The sequence below is a fragment of the Pelmatolapia mariae genome, linkage group LG17 (assembly GCF_036321145.2).
Source record: "Pelmatolapia mariae isolate MD_Pm_ZW linkage group LG17, Pm_UMD_F_2, whole genome shotgun sequence".
NCBI lineage: Eukaryota > Metazoa > Chordata > Actinopteri > Cichliformes > Cichlidae > Pelmatolapia > Pelmatolapia mariae.
The window spans coordinates 24,788,444-24,801,343 of NC_086242.1; the positions used below are offsets into that span (position 1 = coordinate 24,788,444).

A 12,900-nucleotide genomic window follows, 5' to 3' on the forward strand; every position below is an offset into this window, starting at 1 on the left:
CTTTAATTTATGTCATTTATTTTACTTTCATTGGAGCAAAATTGTGTGAGAACTATGGAGGACCACAAGAGCCACGCGCATCGAAATAAAAATTTCTGTGCTTTAATAATGAATTGTAGAATAAATTTTGCAATTGTAAATTCATTTTTGAATTCCAATTTAATAAACTGCATTTCAAAATCCTTTTTCCAATTACATTTCAAAATCCTTTTTCCAATTGCACTTTAATAAACTGCATTTTAAAATCCTTTTTCCACTTGCAATTTAATAAACTGCAGTTCAAAATCCTTTTTCCACTTGCAATTTAATAAACTGCAGTTCAAAATCCTTTTTCCACTTGCAATTTAATAAACTGCATTTCAAAATCCTTTTTCCACCTGCAATTTAATAAACTGCAGTTCAAAATCCTTTTTCCACTTGCAATTTAATAAACTGCAGGTTAAAATCCTTTTTCCACTTGCAATTTAATAAACTGCAGTTCAAAATCCATTTCCCTTTCCTGTTCGCTCCGGGATTAGCTGCTGGATTAGCTGCTGGATTAGCTCTTCGATTAACAACTTGCTGGAGGCTATTCAAATTAGCCACACCGTGGGATGTAAGGAGCTCTCTGATTGGTTGGTCAGACACAGGCTGTCTGCCAGCCTGGATTTTTCTAGCTCATAGCTTCGCCCTGCTACGAAGCGTGTGTGCTTGTACAAAGGCCGTTCAGCCTCAGGATTTACACTCGGCTCGACACGGATATGTGAAGAATGAAGGGACCCTGCAGCGAAACGGAGAGCCAACCTCTGACTGAGTGCCTGTCTACACAGTCTGACCACCTGTTGAAGGTAAGGTGCTAACGTGGCTAACGCTAGCATCACCGCACGTAGCCCCGTTATTTTAAGGTCATCTTAGCTAATGAAAGTTTTACGTCGCAGCTGTACGAGCTCGCTACCTGTTTTGTAAGCTGCTGTGCTCTTCACAAATAAAGCTGGAAGCAGCTCAGACTGTTAGAACCAGCACTGAGGCCTGTTACATTTATATAGTGTTAGAGCAATGGCTGCAACCTACAGCCTTTAAACTAGCGATTAAAATGCTGACAGTAAACTCGTCAGTCCAGATGTTACCACATTACTTTGTGATACTTAGAGTTAAAGCAACTGAGACAGGCTGATTAAAATAACAGCTGTCAGTTCTCTCATTCCTTATATCAAGACTGGAGATCACACTACTGATTTCAGTTCATTTAATATGTGAGTGCACAGATTCATTCTCAACTGGACATAAATGATGATCAAAGGTTGTATATATGATGAAGTCATCAAATCCCAGCCTCTAACACAGTGCGCTGAATCTTAGCTTTGAATGTCCAGTATATTCTAATCAGTGCAATGTAAGCATTCACTGAACCTACAGTATCTACACCTGTGTGGCAAAGACACAGATAATGAAATTTAATTATTAATACAATATACATCATGAAAAACAAAAGCTGAAATTGATTCAGTTTAGTACTTTTCTCTGTATGCTCTGTGATTATAAAGGCCTTAAATTCTGTGATATATACTGTAAATGGTTTTCACAGAGGTCTTAAAGTACTTAAATCACTGCTGATAGTCTGGTTGTTTATATTTTCACGTTTTTGTGTGTGTAGGGCTGTTTGATGACGATTTGGGAGATGAGGACACACCCACATCTGTTCCATACTGCAGCCATGGATGGTGTTACGGCTCTGAGTCAGCTTTGGGCCATCAGACGCACACACTGGAAAACCAGCACCTGGACTTCATGCAGGAGAGACGGCCTCAGTGATGCAGGTTCATAAGCGAGTTCAAACATTTCTGGCCTCTTATCACTTAGATTTTGAATGCATTTAAAGCAGGAACTGCACACCTAGCTGTCAAAAGTTTGGCAGCATGAGTAAAGTTTTGTAGGGTCCTTGTTAAAAATTCCACAAGCACCACATTTGTCATATATAGTTCAATTTTGTACAGGACACTTTTGAAATTTTATATATATATATATATATATATATATATATATATATGTGTGTGTGTGTGTGTGTATATATCCTAGTTATCCACTTGTCAGTAATTTTTGAGTAAATGGATATCACTGATAAATCAGTGGTGATTCACCTGCAAATGTTTTTAACAAACTTTGTTTTTTGTAGAATTCATCAGCAGCTGTGGAGAGATGCATTTGAATATCTTCTGGTTCCACTTTTCCTTACCTGGAAGCTGAGGATGGCTGATTTCTGACAAGGACACACAACTCAGCGCTTATCATGGGTGTTACATCCTCTGTGCAGCAATTCCAGAGAAAACGAGAAAGCAACGACCACTCATAAAGACCAGCCAGAAATCTGTCCCTTTCTGGCAGCTGTGGAAACTTTGCATTCTTAGAACAATGCTGGATCATGTGTGATGTGTCATATGAGGATATTACATTTTGCCTTAATTCTGCTCAATTAAGTGTTTTGATCGTTGATCCAATATGGCAGCTTTGTGTTGTGCTGCAAGTTAAAACTCATTGTCTAACAACTCTCCTTAAAAATGTCGATTGACTTTAACTGGACACAATGGTTTCCAGTGGGAGATACATTCATCACTCATCCGTGACACTGGAGAAGTCACCTGGATGAGTGATAAAACAATTTTCCATGGAAAATCCAGAGGAACTAAACTTTGTTGTTGTTTCTTTGGGCTCAGTTTTGCCTGAGGCTGAAAGTGTGTGTGTGTGTTTTCTCCAATTCACCAGGTCTGTAAAGTTCAGTATGACTGTGGTACATGATACAAAAGAATAAATACAGAAGAATAACAACTTCATGTGAATAACTTTACTCTTCTTAAAAATAACTCAGAAAACAAGTAAAAGTACAAATGTGTACAAGTTAGCGACTTCCTCAGTAAGTTTACACTCTTTTGGAGTGATTTTAATTGTGTGTTAAAGAAGAAAGAGATTAGAGGTAAAGTAGAGGATGCAGAGTCCATCACTGAGGCCATCTCTCCTGCATGAAGTCCAGGTGCTGGTTTTCCAGTGTGTGCGTCTGATGGCCCAAAGCTGACTCAGAGCCGTAACACCATCCATGGCTGCAGTATGGAACAGATGTGGGTGTGTCCTCATCTCCCAGAGGAGTCCAAATCGTCATCAAACAGCCCTACAGACACAAAAACATGTGAAAATATAAACAACCAGACTATCAGCAGTGATTTAAGTACTTTAAGACCTCTGTGAAAATCATTTACAGTATATATCACAGAATTTAAGGCCTTTATAATCACAGAACATACAGAGAAAAGTACTAAACTGAATCAATTTCAGCTTTTGTTTTTCATGATGTATATTGTATTAATAATTAAACTTCATTATCTGTATCTTTACCACACAGGTGTAGATACTGTAGGTTCAGTGAATGCTTACATTGCACTGATTAGAATATACTGGACATTCAAAGCTAAGATTCAGCGCACTGTGTTAGAGGCTGGGATTGGATGACTTCATCATATATACAACCTTTGATCATCGTTTATGTCCAGTTGAGAATGAATCTGCACTCACATATTAAATGAACTGAAATCAGTAGTGTGATCTCCAGTCTTGATATAAGGAATGAGAGAACTGACAGCTGTTATTTTAATCAGCCTGTCTCAGTTGTTTTAACTCTAAGTACCATAAAGTAATGCGGTAACATCTGGACTGACGAGTTTACTGTCAGCATTTTAATCGCTAGTTTAAAGGCTGTAGGTTGCAGCCATTGCTCTAACACTGTATAAATGTAACAGGCCTCAGTGCTGGTTCTAACAGTCTGAGCTGCTTCCAGCTTTATTTGTGAAGAGCACAGCAGCTTACAAAACACGTAGCGAGCTCGTACAGCTGCGCCGTAAAACTTTCATTAGCTAAGATGACCTTAAAATAACGGGGCTACGTGCGGTGATGCTAGCGTTAGCCACGTTAGCACCTTACCTTCAACAGGTGGTCAGACTGTGTAGACAGGCACTCAGTCAGAGGTTGGCTCTCCGTTTCGCTGCAGGGTCCCTTCATTCTTCACATATCCGTGTCGAGCCGAGTGTAAATCCCGAGGCTGAACGGCCTTTGTACAAGCACACACGCTTCGTAGCAGGGCGAAGCTATGAGCTAGAAAAATCCAGGCTGGCAGACAGCCTGTGTCTGACCAACCAATCAGAGAGCTCCTTACATCCCACGGTGTGGCTAATTTGAATAGCCTCCAGCAAGTTGTTAATCGAAGAGCTAATCCAGGAGCTAATCCAGGAGCTAATCCAGCAGCTAATCCCGGAGCGAACAGGAAAGGGAAATGGATTTTGAACTGCAGTTTATTAAATTGCAAGTGGAAAAAGGATTTTGAACTGCAGTTTATTAAATTGCAGGTGGAAAAAGGATTTTAACCTGCAGTTTATTAAATTGCAAGTGGAAAAAGGATTTTGAACTGCAGTTTATTAAATTGCAGGTGGAAAAAGGATTTTGAAATGCAGTTTATTAAATTGCAAGTGGAAAAAGGATTTTGAACTGCAGTTTATTAAATTGCAAGTGGAAAAAGGATTTTGAACTGCAGTTTATTAAAGTGCAACTGAAAAAAGGATTTTAAAATGCAGTTTATTAAAGTGCAATTGGAAAAAGGATTTTGAAATGTAATTGGAAAAAGGATTTTGAAATGCAGTTTATTAAATTGGAATTCAAAAATGAATTTACAATTGCAAAATTTATTCTACAATTCATTATTAAAGCACAGAAATTTTTATTTCGATGCGCGTGGCTCTTGTGGTCCTCCATAGAGAACACCACAGCCGTGCGCGGACTCCCTTTACCCAACAGTAATGTTTACTTTAGCAAGTAAACTAGTTTGCTATTGTGTAGCTCAAGACACTGATTTCACTCATTTAATTTTGACGGTGCAAAAAATAATAGGTCTTCTATTATACATATTTTATTATATATCCTGTACTTACATCAAAACGTAGCTCAGAGATAGAATTTAACTCAGTTGTCCTAAATGTTACATTTCAGTTCAAATTCAGGGTGTTTAGTTCTAATTCATATTATTTTCAACCTGTATGACTGTCTCACAAATAATTATATACTGCGACCCCTACAACTGTCTGAAAGCTTTAGTTATATTGAAGGGCAATATCCCTTAGTGACAGCTAGAAATATGTGATCCTTTTGTAGGTTTCAAATAAGTTGTTAAAGACGGAGCAAAATCTCCCAAAAGCAAGGCTCACCAGGCTGGAAACTGTGGTTTGCACGCAGACTCCAAACAGGGCTGTCCTTCTCCAGGACCAAACAGTACTGAAAACAGACATGTTCATGTTGGTGGCAAATCTGTGTGCGCATACAATTTTACACAGTACGACTGCACACAGCTATGTAGAAGTCTTGAGCACCTCTTTTATCTTTATAATTTGCATGGAAAATGGGAGATGGGTGCAGCAATTTACCATTTTTGCAGATGCTAAATCTTTTGATACTTATCTGGATTCATAATTCCATCGATTTTAACAAGATCTCCAACACCACTTGCTGAAATGCAGCCCCAACCATGAGAGAGCCTCCACCGTTTCTTACAGATGCAGGCTGTAGGTGCTCACCGTTGTACATCTTTCCTGACCTCCTCTACACTTACTGACAACTATTTGAACCAAAATCTTTTAATTTGGATCCATCACTCCACTGGGCCAGTTGCCACTGATTTTCAGTCCAGTTCTTGTGTAATGTGGCATACTTCAGGCTTTTGTTTGTTTACCTTTCTTAACAATGACTTCCTGAAAGCAACCCTTCCACTGAGACCATTTCTGATGAGGCTTCAGTGAACAGTACATGGATCAGCTGAAGGTGGAGATGCATCTCTCAGGTCCAAACCTGACTGAACCTCCTCAAATAAACTATTTTCTCTGCACATGATCAGTTAGCGGTTTACAACTACACTTCCAAGAATTTCTGAGATAAAAGGAAGGTTGGAGATTGGCCTATAGCCAATAGCCACTTGACAGCTGGGTCAAGTGATGGCATTTTAAGTAATGGTTTGTCTACTGAGGTCTGTGGTGCATAGCTAATTAACAGAGATGGAGATAATCAGCATTATTTAATTCACCTGTGAGTGCTAATTTTAGCACGACTGGTGTATGTGTAGCGTTTTGTAGTACTGATCACTCAAATTCTGTAAGACTACAAGCCATACATCAAAACCATGCAAACTCATCAAAGAACAGCCCAGTTGGGGTGTGAACCACAAACCCCTCACTGAGAGGCGACAGTGGTAACCACTGAACTTCCACACCTCATGTTTCTCCATTTCATTTTGTGAACTCATTTAAAATTTGGAAGTGGCTTAAGTGTGACCGTGTGTGAGACAGAATAAAGTGCTGGAGAATACACAGCTGATTAAGCATTTTCACACACATGCCAAAGCTTCATGCTCCTTTCAAACAAAAAAGAATGGGCACAAGTCACCATTATAAAATGTGTTTTATACTTAAAGTACACATTTCTATACAAAAAAAGTATATGCTTTATTTCTGCTGCAGCAGTAATTTTACAAGTTCTTTGGTGATATTCATTCCTTTAGCCACAGTAAGGTAATCTACAGTCTGGTCTAAAGCCAAGCAGCATGTTATGTGTATATTAAACATCTTCAGGTGTGCTGACGGCTAAGATGGTTGCAGCAACACAAACAGATCTGATGAATGGTGACAAAGCAAAAAAAAGAAAGACGAGGCTGGAATGTAGTTTCACGTTTTATTAAATGACTTTTACTCCTTCTTGGCAGCAGCCTTTCTCATGGCAGCCAGTACGTTGCTCAGCTCTTCTCTCTTTCTCTTGGCCCGAATGTGAGTGCCAATCTGTGAGGGGAAAAACAGTATATAAATATTAGAAGAGCTCTGAGCTTTTCTGTTGTCCAGTCAGTGCATAAAAATCATATCCAACATACGATCACAAAAAAGCTCAGGTCTTTATAAATGGCCAACACATTACAGATGGCTCATTATAAAACTACCTCACTGAAACTGTGAGAATGCACACATCTCAACTCATAGTTAGCAGTTGGCAGGCTGTGTGACATGGAAAATAATGAGTGTAACCTCCAAATTGCAAAACATGGTACTGATAACCTCAGTAAAATAAACATGTTATGAAAACTGAGCTCATGTTGAATGTGATCGCAGCCACAAATCATAAATAAGTTGGCGCAGGGTCACGTGCAGCACTGAGTAGCATCCCCTCTTCTTCTAACAACAACCCACAAGTCCACCAGAGCAGCTGAGGGACTTGTGGAAGAGGAATGTTAGAGGATTCCAGCTGCTCAGCAGTTGTGGCTCTGCTTTGTCCTGTTTTGGGTCCAGACTGCCACCTCCAAAGGCGCCGATTTCAACTAATATGACCTCAGCAGTTTTCCACTTTGCCTCAGTCTATTTTAAACTGGCTTTGGTCCAGAGAAGACAGCAGTGTTTATGGATCACGCTCCCATGTGGCTGCCTCTTTGCATGTCAGAGCTCTAACCTGCATCTGTGGAGGGCACGCTGAGCTGTGTTCACACACTGATCCTGAGCCCATGCACTGATTTCCACCACACAATCATGCCCGTTTTAAGGGCCTGGTGATACGGACATCCAACAATGATGATATTATGAACTACAGATGATGAATTACTCAAAGTCTTCACATGTTTACATTCAGAAACATTCTGAAATACAATTTGTAGACGCAGTTTTCTGCAGATTGGTGAACCTCTGCCTCTCTAAGATGCTCTTTTAGACCCAGTCATGTGACTCACATGTTGCCAATTAACCTAAGTGGCTGCTGTATGTTCCTTCAGCTCTTTCTTTTTAGTGCCACTTTCTCAGCTTGACCCTGTTCGAATGTTCTGATACCTGCTGCTACCATCGAGTCAAAATGAGCTCAGTTTTCTTAACATGGTACATTTATTCAGTTTAAACATGTAATATGTTTTATAAATATTATAAATATAATACAACGTTTGCATAATCTTTATTTACATTTTAAAACTTGTCCTCACTTTTGTGGTTTGTAACTGGGCAAATACTACTATGGTTTAGGCTGGCGAGTGCTTTGACACAAACTCACCCTCTTCTTGATGAACTTGAGGGCTCTCTTGTCCTTGGACACTTTCAGCAGCTCCATGGCTCTCCTCTCATACGGAGCAAACCCACACACTTCACGGATCATATCCCGCACAAACTTGGTGTGTTTGGTCAGACGCTGGGCAGTAAAGACATAGTACACGGTAAGTCAAAGCATTTAACACCATTGACCCTATTTGGACATAACGTGATACAGGAATATTGATGCCTGACAAATTATGCTTATGTGGACTGATTTACACTATATGTGTCATCGAACGCTTCAGGTCAAACCAGTCACAGAGTAAGTACACAAACTACAGTGTGAAGTGCAAATATATTTGTCTTAACACTTGTAATATTGTCAAGTCTGTAAAGTCACTCAGCAAGAGATACTCACCCCGCGCCGGCGGCTGTGTTTGGGAGCAGTTACATTTTTGGTGACTGGGTGGCCTTTGTTAAGGCCAACAGCCATAGGATAACGAATAGCCATGTCTGCGGAGGATCACACACAAACATTAAGACAAGTGCAAATGATGAGTCTTTAACTAGCTGCAATCTCACATGATCAACATATCAAAACAAATACTTTGGTATGCAATAGCAGGAAGACCAACACCGACAACAGGCTCTTGTCTAAGCTCTCTATTGTAAGCCACCACATCAGCCTTGCACCCACGGGCAATGTTTTACCAAAGCCTTTTTTCCTACTCGAGTGGTCTACATCACTGGGTTCAGTAGCACTATGATCATTTGACAGCAGGACAGCTCAAATAAAACAGGGTGTAGATGTGACATGGTAAGGTCTGTGAAACAGGAATAGGATGGGGACCTCCATCGCTTTACTTTACTGCAAAGGTAGCTGTAGCTCAGGAAGTCCAGCAAGATGTAAGGTCAGTGGAATCAATTCAACCTCAAAAAAAAAAAAAAACATAGCACTGTGTGACATACACACAACAGACCAATTACTTTAGTTCAATGGATGCGACCTGCAGGTTAAACAATAACTGTGAAGAATATTAGCAGGAACTTCTGGCCCGGCCATTTAGTTTTTTGCCTTTTGAGCGAGCTATTTTAAACAACACCATAATTTGGACTCGAAAAAAATTGTTACAGTGTTAACAGGACTCCAAATCTCCGTTTAACAACCACAATCTAAACAGGTCAGTGTCGGTGGAAGCTTAACCATCATCATTTACACTCAGTGAACGCTGATTACTAAAAGGTGCTCTGCTGCAGCCACCTTCAGTAAAAACTCTTGACTTGGACTCGCCATGTAACAGACACGCGAGGAAGCCACGAGCAATCTGCTATTTCATTTCCAATTTTGAGGGTACAAGCGACCTAGTGGCGCTGATCCGTCACATCGGGCCGGTAAAGCTTTAGTGTCCACCAGACTGCGTGACAGCTCCCTATGTGGCCGCAGGTCTGCTCGCTGCTTTAGTTTCTGACGACAACAATATTCAGTCTGTGCTCGGAAGCACCGATTTCTACGCACTCGGGAACATAATGAAAACGGACACGGCTGACTAGACGCCACATTTTCTTCAACTTCATAAAATGCGGTGCTACAATACTGAGCTGAGATGTAAAGTAACGTTAGTAGTTACTAGCAGTTTCATCAAATCTCCTAAAACTCGACGGATGGCAAAGATTAGAAACGGCTTTTGGCTTAAACTTCTCGACATTAAAATCGTACCTGCTATCTTTGATGGCGGTCAGGCCGGAAGGACTGTTGCGCGAGCAAAACGGGGCAATGAAAGAGCTGACCCGGAAAACGCTTCTGTTACGCTGCCGTGACAGCGTCCCCTGCTGCCCGGGAAGAGGAAGTGTTTTTCATTTTAATGGGGTTTTCTCATTTCACTAATCTGTCATTTCTGTCCTCTGGAATCAGTCTATGTACGCTATGTTAAAGGGCGTTTTTATTCCTAAAATGCTGTTGGAGGTTAGAGGATGGAGGAGGCTGTGATGATGCACAGCTTTATCCTTTGCAAAGGTGTTTCTAATCTTCACCAAGTTTGGTGCATCAGTATATAAAATCCATAGCTCTTAATATTCTAAGTGAACATAAGAATACTAACACAATTGTTGTTTAGTGAGACTTTTGATTCTTCTTGCCCTAAATGTTAAAATCACTGCCATATTTTGTTTTTTTCTATACACATTGAAGGAAATAATTATTCCCCCAGAAACCACTGTTGGTGAGTACAGTGAGGTGCTTCTTGTAGTTGGTGGAAATGTGAACCAATAAATCCTTTAGGTTTCTTGGCTGCTGGTTAGGAACTGCTCACTCCACATCTGGACTGGGGTCTAGAGGCTGGCTAGGGCACACCATGACTTTTAATGTGCTTCTTCTTTAGCCACTCCTTTGTTGTAAAAAAAAATGAAAACAACTCAGATATTAATCAATAGTAAAATTTAACACTGAATTAAGATCTTGATTTGGAACAATATCCATTCCAGCAATGCTGTCTTTACCTCCTCCAACTGACACACAACTTCACACAGACAGACACACAGCTCCTCCTTACTAACAGCTGGAGTAGCTAATGCTAGTAACACTTAACAAAACTTAAGGAGAAAGTTCAGAGGTCAGCAAAGCTCCTGTTTTCAATAAAGCATTAAACAGTCTTCATGAATGTTAACCTGGCCGACACATATGGTAACATTAGCTGTTTACTATTAGCATAGTCCAAAAGCAAACCAATCCCTCAAGACAACAAAAGGGGCAAAGTCCAACGCAAAAAGTTCAGAGGGCCAACCGCAGGTCCAACTTCGGCAATGGAACAGTTCAGGTGGGCAGCGACAATGGCGAAAGACTTTTGGTGGCTGGCGACGGCGTGGCATGGCAGGTGACCAGCAACGTGCTGGCAGTGCAGGCTGTGACTGAACAGGATGTGGCTTGGCAGATCGTGGATGTGTAGGCCGTAGCTTGGCAGGACATTGACGTGCAGGCCGTCTCGCTCAGGCATGGCAGGTCGTGCACGGCAGGTCCAGGCAGTGCGCTGTCTTCCGGCTAGGGTGTGGCAGGTCCAGGTGGCACACAGATCTCCAGCTCGGTTGTGGCAGGTCAGACGGCGTGCTGTCCTCCAACTTGGGTGCAGCATGTCCAGGCAGCGCGTTGACCTCCGGCTCAGGAGTGGCAGGTCAGATGGTGTGCTGTCCTCCAGCTTGGGCGCGGCAGGTCCAGGCGGCGCGTTTAACTCCAGGTTGGGCGTGGCATGTCAGGCACGGTAGGTCCAAACGGCACACTGACCTCTGGCTCAGGCACGGCAGATCCAGATAGTGCGTTGACCTCCAGCTCGGGTGCAACATGTCCAGGCGGCGCGTTGACCTCCGGCTCAGGTGCGGCAGGTCCAGAAGGCGCGCTGTCCTCCAGGTGGGGCGTGGCAGGTCAGACGGCGTGCTGTCCTCCAGCTTGGGTGCGGCAGATCCAGGTGGCACGTTGTCCTCCAGCTCAGCCGCGGCAGGTCCAGAAGGCGCGCTGTCCTCCGGCTCAGGCGCGGCAGGTCAGACGGTGCTCTGACCTCCTGACCGGTCCAAATTGCTTGCTGACCTCCAGCTCAGCCGCGGCAGGTCCAGGTGGCACCTTGTCCTCCAGCTCAGCCGCGGCAGGTCCAGGTGGCGCATTGACGTCCGTTCGGGGTGTGGACTGACGGGTGTGGAAGTTTACCAGAAACCCACACACACAGATCAGTACCTCCTCTTTGACTCCCACCGCCCTCTGGGACACAAACTTGGAGTAATCAGGACCCTAAAACACTGGGCAGAAAATGTTCCCTCTAAACCAGAAGGGAAAAAGAGGGAACACACACATGTAAAGAAAGCTCTTAAAACATGTGGTTATCCTAATTGTTTTTTGATCATCAAATCAGCAAAGATGCACAGAAAAGAAGGTCAGACAGACAGGTCGATAGGACAACACTCGGCTGTCCATCTGCATCTTAAGGACAAAGGTCACTCTTTCGAGGATGCCGATGTTCACATTTTGGACAGATTAGACAGACTGTTTGAAAGAGGAGTGAAAGAAGCCATCTATGCCCATTGTGAACGACCATCTTTGAACAGAGGTGGTGGCTTATGACACCAGCTGTCTGCTATCTATAATCCAGTTTTGAGATTCCTTCCCAGACGTCTGCCTTCTAACTTAGAAAAAAACCCCAAAACAATAGTGACAATCCTCACACTGTGGCTCCGTGCCGATTCTCCCTGAATCCCACACAGTGCTCGTGTCCGTGGTGTGAATTGTGACAACTGCAATTCCCAAATTTGTACAGTGGCTGGGCTCCCATGACAAACTCCGTTTCCAACACCTAGAAAGAAAACACACATACGTTGTTGATCTGGCAAGCTATGCACAACAAAGTTTTCACAAGCTAATGAATGAACTCAACAATCCAGCGCAGACTGAAGCTCAGCCACACAGTTGTAGAGAGGCTGCTGACGAAGGCAATACACTGTAAAAAAAGGATTTTGGTGGTGATTATATATTGTCAACTACTCTGATAATCAGTTAATCTGGTTGAAAACATTCACAAAACAAATAAAAATGTTCTGAATCCTGGTTCTAAAAAAAGCCTTTCTTTTTTTCTTTTCTCTTCTCTGAAAATAAACTTCATGTTTTTGAAAATGACAAAATTGGTGAAAATGATCAAATTGTTAGACTAAGAGAGTAATTATTGCAGTCCAATATCATCAGTCAAGAATTTAGCATATTTGAATTACCTTTTTTGGGGCTGCCATCTCTCCAGCCAGCATTTGCCTTGCTTTACCCTGTCTTATCCATAATTATTTATGATATATAATCATGTCTTATTATAATATA

At 41.9% G+C, this 12,900-nt stretch overlaps 1 protein-coding gene and 2 long non-coding RNA genes across 3 annotated transcripts; 1 reads left to right on the plus strand and 2 right to left on the minus strand.

The window, feature by feature from the left end:
* Positions 1–448: 448 nt before the first annotated feature.
* Positions 449–2,762, plus strand: LOC134647103 (uncharacterized). Its single transcript, XR_010096805.2, has 3 exons — positions 449–827; positions 1,634–1,796; positions 2,153–2,762. It is a non-coding gene; the product is annotated as an uncharacterized LOC134647103 (long non-coding RNA).
* Positions 2,763–2,803: 41 nt separating this feature from the next.
* On the minus strand, positions 2,804–4,260 carry LOC135932150 (uncharacterized). Its single transcript, XR_010573293.1, has 2 exons — positions 3,946–4,260; positions 2,804–3,139 (listed from the first exon to the last, which is right to left on the minus strand). It is a non-coding gene; the product is annotated as an uncharacterized LOC135932150 (long non-coding RNA).
* A 2,458-nt stretch (positions 4,261–6,718) lies between these two features.
* On the minus strand, positions 6,719–9,848 carry rpl36 (ribosomal protein L36). Its single transcript, XM_063500814.1, has 4 exons — positions 9,775–9,848; positions 8,476–8,570; positions 8,080–8,214; positions 6,719–6,836 (listed from the first exon to the last, which is right to left on the minus strand). The coding sequence occupies exons 2-4, from the start codon at positions 8,566–8,568 to the stop codon at positions 6,747–6,749; spliced, it is 318 nt and encodes a 105-aa protein (XP_063356884.1). The 5' UTR covers positions 8,569–8,570; positions 9,775–9,848; the 3' UTR covers positions 6,719–6,746.
* Positions 9,849–12,900: the final 3,052 nt, after the last annotated feature.